The sequence below is a fragment of the Nematostella vectensis genome, chromosome 2 (assembly GCF_932526225.1).
Source record: "Nematostella vectensis chromosome 2, jaNemVect1.1, whole genome shotgun sequence".
In the NCBI taxonomy this organism is placed as follows: Eukaryota; Metazoa; Cnidaria; class Anthozoa; order Actiniaria; family Edwardsiidae; genus Nematostella; species Nematostella vectensis.
The window spans coordinates 6358440-6369123 of NC_064035.1; the positions used below are offsets into that span (position 1 = coordinate 6358440).

The 10684-nt window shown below is 43.9% G+C and overlaps 1 protein-coding gene across 1 annotated transcript; it reads left to right on the forward strand.

Moving 5' to 3' along the window:
- Positions 1-374: 374 nt before the first annotated feature.
- On the forward strand, positions 375-10470 carry LOC5517885 (SH3 domain-binding protein 5-like). Its single transcript, XM_001637824.3, has 7 exons — positions 375-2628; positions 2741-2803; positions 3850-3978; positions 4380-4550; positions 4625-4755; positions 9113-9155; positions 9385-10470. Exons 1-7 carry the CDS (start codon positions 2530-2532, stop codon positions 10024-10026), a joined length of 1278 nt encoding a protein of 425 aa, XP_001637874.3. The 5' UTR covers positions 375-2529; the 3' UTR covers positions 10027-10470.
- The last annotated feature ends 214 nt before the right edge of the window (positions 10471-10684 follow it).

Here is a 10684-nt window from a genome sequence, read left to right on the forward strand (position 1 = left end):
GGAAATGCCAAAGTAGCGCAAGAGTGATGAAAAGCCTGGAAAGACATGTCGTCTTTGAGCATCGAAACTTAAAAGAGAAAGCTGATCAGACTGGACATGTCTTGCAGGATGCAGTAAATGGGATAAAGATTGCAAGAGAGCTATTCAACTTGATTGCTCGTGATTTCCTATCTTCTTAAAGCGAATCTAAATAGCCATCATCAGTCCCCGCCTTCGTGATTGACCGATCTCTTGAATGCAGCGCTCACTATTATAGATTGGCGTATTGACGTTCCTCTGGTCAAAAGCCATCTAAGGATACAACTCCTATATAGTATGCAAGAAAGACTGCTGAACAGCAGCAAGAGCATTTTATTCATTGCAAAGGGTGTGAAAAACGTGTCCCTCGCTTTAATCTGCAAACTAAAGCGATCTAATCGGATTTGAGCTGTCTTAATTTGACAAACAAACTTTGGCTATCTAATGGCTTGGCCACGCTTGTCTATGCTTTCACAATAGTTCATCTACGTATTTACGACTTTTATCAAACAGATAAGGTTGAAGTGAGATTTCCTGAAAAGCCAATGCAATTATTGCCCCTGGCACCGGAAGCCGTAAGAACATGTCATGGCTTACGGCAAGAGGACTGACACAAGCCAATACCATTTGACAGCATGAAAAAGAAACTTCAAAAATAGATAAATATATACAAAGCTTTTGGCATATCACGTCCAAAGAACATGTCTAGAAAATTAACCCAAATTGAAAAACAAATTAATAGAATTTACCCCCGTTTCACCGCTCGCTCCAATTCAAATTAATTTGCAAAGAGTTATCAGCATTCAAAATGTTTTTCTATCTTATTTCAGGTAGGCGTGTCTAAGAGTTGACGCACACTAGATGCTAATTACAGCACTGTTTGTCTTCTTCCGCATGCCAAATGACAACAACAAAAAATAATTTAACTTTCTAGTTTAATGAGAACAAATGATCTAGTTTTCATCGCTGATACACTACTCTAAGGAAAAGATACCTCACTCAAAAAGCAACCTCTCGAAGCTCACTACAAGTGAAGGGAATTTTTACCATCGATCTGTCACGGCTGTCAAGTATTCAAAGCTCTCACTTAAAAAGCACTTTGGGCTATCAAGACTTTCCTAAGCCATGGAAAACCCTTTTGACTCTATCTGATAACATTCTTGCCACTCTTCTGTATGCACGATAGCCATTCGGCTGCTTATTCGAAAACTAATAACTTTTATGGTGGTTTAACGATAAAGTAGAAAAAACGAGAAACGCAATTTGACCTTATATAGAAAAGGTCCTTTTAAAACCCTAAAGCAGTTTGATGAAAAAGCTAACGATTTAATTAGGAGATAAGATTTCGCATCGTTTTGGTAACAAGCTGATGGGGTATTTTGTGATACAAGGCTTTTTGAGTGCTTGTCAATTACGAAGGGATTAGAGAAAAGCATTGTTGACTCTTGTTTGCTTCTAAATTTCTATTGACGAATCTACTGCCTTTTGTAGCCTGACATTGAAGATAAGTACATAAGCTTTTGTGTAATTCGAATAAGATCTTTGCATTCCAAAAGAGCGGTAATATGAGCGACAAAAACGCAACCAACAAAAAATGGGGCGTGCGTGCTTTCTGATTCTTTTATACGGGAAAAGAAAATAATATTTTGATGATTATGATTAACTATATATGTCCTTTAGCTAATGTAGACCATTCAAAAATTCATATTAATATATTCTAGGTAATATTTTTTTCGTTCTATCACTGATCTAATTGTGTGAAGTGCGCTATTTTTCCTTTATTCTTTCTCCCCCCACACGAAGAAAAATGCGACAACTTTTTTGCGGTGTCGCAAGAGGAGGGAAAGTGTTCCACTTATGCTGTCGAGAAGATTATCCTGTAGAGCCAGGTTGTGGGCTTTTCTCTCGATCCTTCCGAGAGGATGTGAAGTTGTGCGAAAACTATGAAGAATAGTTAATCTTACTGCAATCTTTAATGCGTCAATCCTTCTTCTGAATTTGAGGGTGATTTTAAGAGGAGCCAAATAATGCTCGAGATATAGTGCCGGTAAAGGTTACACGGAGAAGCACGACTCTGTACTACAACATGCTCGTGCCGTCCCCTCAACCCCACAAGCGAGGAAAACGGCGTACTTTGCCGTACCCTCGACCCAAGGAAAACGGCGTATTTTGTCGTCCTCTCAACTCCGTACTTTGCCGTTTCCTCAACCCCACAGGCGAGAAAAAAAGTGTAGTTTTCCGTCCCTTCAACCCCAGAGGCGAGGAAAGCAGCTTACTTTGCCTCTCCTTCTCAGATGTGGTTCAGTGAGGTAAAGTGAGATCAAGAGGTAAGATAGGACAGGTCAGTTGAAAGTTCTGGGATGTCTGTGCGAAATTTCCCAGAAACCCTTGCGCGTTTACGCTCAGTCGAGGCAGGCTGGAAGTATCGCCAAAGTGAAAAGAGAACATCTTTCAAAGCGAGCCCCGGGGCGGCTTTGAGAATCGGCATTTCTTTTGCACTATTCTCACCCCATGTCGTCGTTAACCCTATCTACTGATGATACTAAGCTAAGTCATAAATTCAGCGATGACGAGGTGGACTCGGAGGAATCGCTTGACCCAAGGGTTAAGGTAAAGTTCGAACGAAATGCACCGCCAAAACAATCACAAACGATCAAGACGTAGTGACAACCTACGAAATTGTAAATATTACCAAACAGTAACTAGCTTTCGGTATTTGTAGGGAGAGCTGGAGCGCCTCAACTCGGCTACAACAGAAATCAACTGCTTGGAAAAAGCGCTGGAGGTAAATACGATTTTTAACAAAACATACTTGATTAATGAGTGAAAACATAAGAAGAGAATTGAGGTGAGTTTCCTTTAATTTTGGATGCTTGATATCACAAAATATTTCACTTCTATTTTATATATAGAACACGGCAACTGGGTTAGTGATAGCATTGGATATAGTGTGTACACTTTGTAATAAAATGAACAGTTTACCACCGATTAGGCATCTGGGAATCTCACCACCATTAAAAAAAAGACCGGCAACCAAATAAAACAAACACTGCAACTTGCACAAAAGATACAACTGCTTTGTTTCGACAGGATTATGTTTTCTATATTTACATAGTCATAGCTTTCAACTCACCTGCATTAGGCGGGTTTTACAAAATTTTTGTGAGAATGTTCTCTGTATTCACCCGCATGGGCTCTCTTTTTTTTACTTTATTTCACCCGATTTCACAAGATTTTTGTCAAAGCTGGGTGTAAGCTATGCATTGTAAATTAATTTTCAATTTAATCACTTTCATAATTCAAAATAACACTACATGTGTTATTTTGCCTCTTTCTCAAAGGCAACTTGAAAAGAGTCTTTCTGAGGAAACTTCAAGAGATTCAAAGGCAAAATAAAGAATCACAGCTACATCCATACTTTAGGGTTCCCCGTGATCCCAAAACTTACTGCCAAATCCTGTTTTGAAATCCACTATAAACTCTACCAGTTTAAAGAATCCTGGGCGAGTGATTAATTTGTGGGAAAAGCAACAACTCAAAATTAATGCAGCAATGGCTATTTTCAAATGTGATCCACATGCTTGTGACCTGAAACTGTGGGAATATCCACAGTGGGTTTTGGGATCCTGCTTTGTGAATAGCAAATACAAAATTATTTAATTCTTTGAATAAAATAGAATTCTTCACAATCAGTAAGAGTCCATGTAATAAAACACAAAATAAATAATTTAAATAATCACACAATGTTGTGTTTTGATAATGTGATAATATATGACACTAAATTGGAACACACCTCATTGATTGTGGGGTTGAAACTTGTATTTTTTGTAGGAGATGCATGCTCTGTTTAGACAGACTTTAACCGAGTCAGCGTTTGTATTAAAGTCTCATGCAAACAGATATGGCAAGTCTATCAATCAGTCACGCCCCTACTACGAAGCACTGGAAAGATCAAAAAAGGTAACACTACACTGTTCTTTAAGCCTGTAACAGTTGGGAACAGTTGTTGGAAAGTTGCAGACTAGAAACAACAGCATCTGCTGAATGAACTCACATTCATTGTTTGACAGAGCATTTATGTGCTATGATTTGTTGAGTGCCTGTTTTGTTTAATGTATGATAAAACTCTGGAACAGAAAAAAATATGTTGCGTTGCATCCCAGTGACTGGACACAATAATAGTGCAGACAAATTGGCTACCAGCCTTAAAGTATTATTGCTCTAGTTGCCTGCTGATTCAGTCTTTCAGTGATTGTACAAATTCAAAAACTTAGTTAAAAAAAACAGATAGTGGCACATTTAAAATAAATCCTTCTCCAATCCAGTGGCCTTGTTGTTTATCTGTTTAACCTCTAATGCAGGCCCAGATTGCCACACAGAAAGCAGCTTTGAAGTATGAACGGGCTTGCTGCACCCACCAAGCTGCAAAAGAAATGGTAGCACGTGCTGAAGAGAAATTGGTGTCAACTTCCAAAGAGCACAAAGTCCTTGATCCTACTTGGCAAGATATGCTAAACAAAGCAGTAATGAAGGTCTGTAATACCTTTTGTAGTCATTATGCTAAAATATAATCGCAAACATGAATAACAAGGATAATTATTTTGAGGTGATGGAATCTGAGCAGGAAAAGTGTCATGCAGAGAAGGAACATTTGGAGACAGCACATTTGTTCACAAAAGCAGGGAAGGAGTTACAAGACCTTAAGACCAAGCTAAAGACGGCCATAAACAAGTCCAGGTAAAGAGCTACTGTCATGGCCACATATCTATCCTATGTCACACACACAAGACACTGCCAATCTATCCCCTGTCATACACACATGAGCCACTGCTACTCTATCCCCTGTCATACACACATGAGCCACTGCTACTCTATCCCCTGTCATACACACATGAGCCACTGCTACTCTATCCCCTGTCACACACATGAGCCACTGCTACTCTATCCCCTGTCACACACATGAGCCACTGCTACTCTATCCCCTGTCACACATACAAGACACTGCCAATCTATCCCCTGTCATACACATGAGCCACTGCTACTCTATCTCCTGTCACACACACATGAGCCACTGCTACTCTATCCCCTGTCATACACACATGAGCCACTGCTACTCTATCTCCTGTCACACACACATGAGCCACTGCTACTCTATCCCCTGTCATACACACATGAGCCACTGCTACTCTATCTCCTGTCATACACACATGAGCCACTGCTACTCTATCCCCTGTCACACATCAGCCACTGCTACTCTATCCCCTGTCACACACACATGAGCCACTGCTACTCTATCCCCTGTCACATACATGAGCCACTGCTACTCTATCCCCTGTCACACACATGAGCCACTGCTACTCTATCCTATGTCACACACATGAGCCACTGCTACTCTATCCCCTGTCATACACACATGAGCCACTGCTACTCTATCCCCTGTCACACACATGAGCCACTGCTACTCTATCCCCTGTCACACACACATGAGCCACTGCTACTCTATCCCCTGTCACACACATGAGCCACTGCTACTCTATCCCCTGTCATACACACATGAGCAACTGCTACTCTATCCCCTGTCACACACATGAGCCACTGCTACTCTATCCCCTGTCATACACACATAAGCCACTGCTACTCTATCCCCTGTCATACACACATGAGCCACTGCTACTCTATCCCCTGTCACACACATGAGCCACTGCTACTCTATCCCCTGTCACACACATGAGCCACTGCTACTCTATCCCCTGTCATACACACATGAGCCACTGCTACTCTATCCCCTGTCACACACATGAGCCACTGCTACTCTATCCCCTGTCATACACACATGAGCCACTGCTACTCTATCCCCTGTCACACACATGAGCCACTGCTACTCTATCTCCTGTCATACACACATGAGCCACTGCTACTCTATCCCCTGTCACACACACATGAGCCACTGCTACTCTATCCCCTGTCACACACATGAGCCACTGCTACTCTATCCCCTGTCACACATCAGCCACTGCTACTCTATCCCCTGTCACACACACATGAGCCACTGCTACTCTATCCCCTGTCACATACATGAGCCACTGCTACTCTATCCCCTGTCACACACATGAGCCACTGCTACTCTATCCTATGTCACACACATGAGCCACTGCTACTCTATCCCCTGTCATACACACATGAGCCACTGCTACTCTATCCCCTGTCACACACATGAGCCACTGCTACTCTATCCCCTGTCACACACACATGAGCCACTGCTACTCTATCCCCTGTCATACACACATGAGCAACTGCTACTCTATCCCCTGTCACACACATGAGCCACTGCTACTCTATCCCCTGTCATACACACATGAGCAACTGCTACTCTATCCCCTGTCACACACATGAGCCACTGCTACTCTATCCCCTGTCATACACACATGAGCAACTGCTACTCTATCCCCTGTCACACACATGAGCCACTGCTACTCTATCCCCTGTCATACACACATAAGCCACTGCTACTCTATCCCCTGTCATACACACATGAGCCACTGCTACTCTATCCCCTGTCACACACATGAGCCACTGCTACTCTATCCCCTGTCATACACACATAAGCCACTGCTACTCTATCCCCTGTCACACACATGAGCCACTGCTACTCTATCCCCTGTCACACACACATGAGCCACTGCTACTCTATCCCCTGTCACACACATGAGCCACTGCTACTCTATCCCCTGTCATACACACATGAGCAACTGCTACTCTATCCCCTGTCACACACATGAGCCACTGCTACTCTATCCCCTGTCATACACACATAAGCCACTGCTACTCTATCCCCTGTCATACACACATGAGCCACTGCTACTCTATCCCCTGTCACACACATGAGCCACTGCTACTCTATCCCCTGTCACACACATGAGCCACTGCTACTCTATCCCCTGTCATACACACATGAGCCACTGCTACTCTATCCCCTGTCACACACATGAGCCACTGCTACTCTATCTCCTGTCATACACACATGAGCCACTGCTACTCTATCCCCTGTCACACACACATGAGCCACTGCTACTCTATCCCCTGTCACACACATGAGCCACTGCTAATCTATCTCCTGTCATACACACATAAGCCACTGCTACTCTATCCCCTGTCACACACATAAGCCACTGCTACTCTATCCCCTGTCACACACACATGCGCCACTGCTACTCTATCCCCAGTCACACACATGAGCCACTGCTACTCTATCTCCTGTCATACACACATGAGCCACTGTACTCTATCCCCTGTCACACACACATGCGCCACTGCTACTCTATCCCCAGTCACACACATGAGCCACTGCTACTCTATCCCCTGTCATACACATGCACCACTGCTACTCTATCCCCTGTCACACACACACATGAGCCACTGCTACTCTATCCCCTGTCATACACACATGAGCCACTGCTACTCTATCCCATGTCATACACATGAGCCACTGCTACTCTATCCCCTGTCACACACACACAGGCATGCGCCACTGCTACTCTATCCCCTGTCACACACACACAGGCATGCGCCACTGCTACTCTATCACCTGTCACACACACATGCGCCACTGCTACTCTATCCCCTGTCACACACACATGAGCCACTGCTACTCTATCCCCTGTCGCACACACATGAGCAACTGCTACTCTATCCCCTGTCACACACACATGAGCCACTGCTACTCTATCCCCTGTCACACACATGAGCCACTGCTACTCTATCCCCTGTCACACACATGAGCCACTGCTACTCTATCCCCTGTCATACACATGAGCCACTGCTACTCTATCCCCTGTCACACACATGAGCCACTGCTACTCTATCCCCTGTCATACACATGAGCCACTGCTACTCTATCCCCAGTCACACACACATGAGCCACTGCTACTCTATCCCCTGTCATATACATGAGCCACTGCTACTCTATCCCCTGTCACACATACACGAGCCACTGCTACTCTATCCCCTGTCACACACACACATGAGCCACTGCTACTCTATCCCCTGTCACACACACACATGAGCCACTGCCACTCTATCCCCTGTCACACACATGAGCCACTGCTACTCTATCCCCTGTCACACACATGAGCCACTGCTACTCTATCCCCTGTCACACACATGAGCCACTGCTACTCTATCCCCTGTCACACACACATGAGCCACTGCTACTCTATCCCCTGTCATACACATGAGCCACTGCTACTCTATCCCCTGTCATACACATGAGCCACTGCTACTCTATCCCCAGTCACACACACATGAGCCACTGCTACTCTATCCCCTGTCACACACACACATGAGCCACTGCTACTCTATCCCCTGTCACACACATGAGCCACTGCTACTCTATCCCCTGTCACACACATGAGCCACTGCTACTCTATCCCCTGTCACACACATGAGCCACTGCTACTCTATCCCCTGTCACACACACATGAGCCACTGCTACTCTATCCCCTGTCATACACATGAGCCACTGCTACTCTATCCCCTGTCATACACATGAGCCACTGCTACTCTATCCCCTGTCATACACATGAGCCACTGCTACTCTATCCCCTGTCATACACACATGAGCCACTGCTACTCTATCCCCTGTCACACACATGAGCCACTGCTACTCTATCCCCAGTCACACACACATGCGCCACTGCTACTCTATCCCCTGTCATACACACATGAGCCACTGCTACTCTATCCCCTGTCATACACACATGAGCCACTGCCAATCTATCCCCTGTCATACACACATGAGCCACTGCTACTCTATCCCCTGTTATACACACATGAGCCACTGCTACTCTATCCCCTGTCACACACATGAGCCACTGCTACTCTATCCCCTGTCATACACACATGAGCCACTGCTACTCTATCCCCTGTCACACACACAGACATGCGCCACTGCTACTCTATCCCCTGATTCACACCTTGTATGTGTTTATGTATGTATTGCCCAGGATTAAGGCCTCTATCCATCCTACTGCTGCTTACAGTTTCTGTTTAGAGTCAAGACAATTGATCCTCACATCTTTAACCTGCTCTATTTCAGGGTGTATTTTGATTTGAAGACAAAGTACATGGACCAACTGGAGGTGAGGGAATTATTTCTGCATAAAATTTCCAGATAAGTGTAGTAAGCCATAAGTTTGGTAGCCCCTTTACGTAATTACTAAGTTCATGATGATCAGAATCTTTAATAGTCCTCTGCATGCAGTGCTGCCTTCTTATTTGATGTTATGCCTAAGCTTTGAATCTATTCTTATTGATGCTGCATACCATAAGATGAATCATCACACAACATGTTGTGTATTAAATCACTAGGCTCACAAGAAGGAAGTCATATCCTTGCAAGGAAAACTCAAAGTTGCAAAAAAGGACTATTCTATGTCTCTCAGAAAACTGGAAGGAATAAGTGATGAAATTCACGAGGTTCGGCAAAGTCGAATTAGTCTATGTCTGCCCAGTAGAGAGTCTGGTGTTGGTGCCGAATGTCCTGGTCACCAAGCACCATCAGAAGGAAGGACAGCGAGGGACTGGGACGAGGATGGAATGATGGTTTTGCCAGATGGCAGGTGTGATGACTCAGATAAATCAACAACAGATAGCACAAGGGGTGATACCAGTGAATCAATACCAGATGCTGTGTGCAATGATACCAGTAAACCAATACCAGATGGTGTGTGCAATGATACCAGTAAATCAATACCAGATGCTGTGTGCAATGATACCAGTAAATCAATACCAGATGCTGTGTGTGATGATACCAGTAAATCAATTCCAGATCCGGTGTGTGACAATTTGGATGAATCACCCAAAATTAGCACAATGGATAGAGCAAGCGATGTTTCGCCGGCTAGCGGTGCATGTAATGACACAGCTGAATCAGCATTAGATGCTGTTTGTGGTGATTTAGGGGAGTTACCAAGTGAAGGTACAATTGATGATTTCAGTGAATCAACATAACGTGCATGTTGATCTCACTCAGAGATGGCACTAGGATGGAAGCCAGCCAAGAAACTCCACCTAGTGTTATGTGCGGTGATAGCAGTTAATCAACACCACCTCATTTCACCCCTACAGGCCATGTGATGATTAATCAACGGAAAGACAATCAGACGGTCACATAATATTATAATGAAATCCTTTGTAGAAAACGAAATTACGAGACTGGAGAATAGTGCCAATCACATGATAGATGTTGCCATGGAAACATGGTTAGCCTTCAAGTGTACCCTTGGAACAGAACTGACTGTTCAGTGTTCCGGCTTCAAGATACCCGTGAACTCTGCAATGGAATGCATCAGGATGATCTTCCGTAAACATTGCATATCTCAGTGGAATTGCATAACTGCTATGGTTTATAGATGTATCCTTTTACTTAGATAAAACATTGGCAATCTAGCAGTACAAGACTGTGGCTTTTCTTTATCATATATTCAAGTACAGTAGAACCCTGCTAACTCGAATTCTGAAGGAAAGCAAAAATCAGTTCGAGTTAACAGGGAATTCGAGTTAGCCGAGTTCTAGTTGGCGAAGTTCTACTGTATTTATAAGCATGAAAATGGGGCCGGGTCATTGGTGTATCCTTCTTGTACATTGATTAATTTCACCTTATTGTATC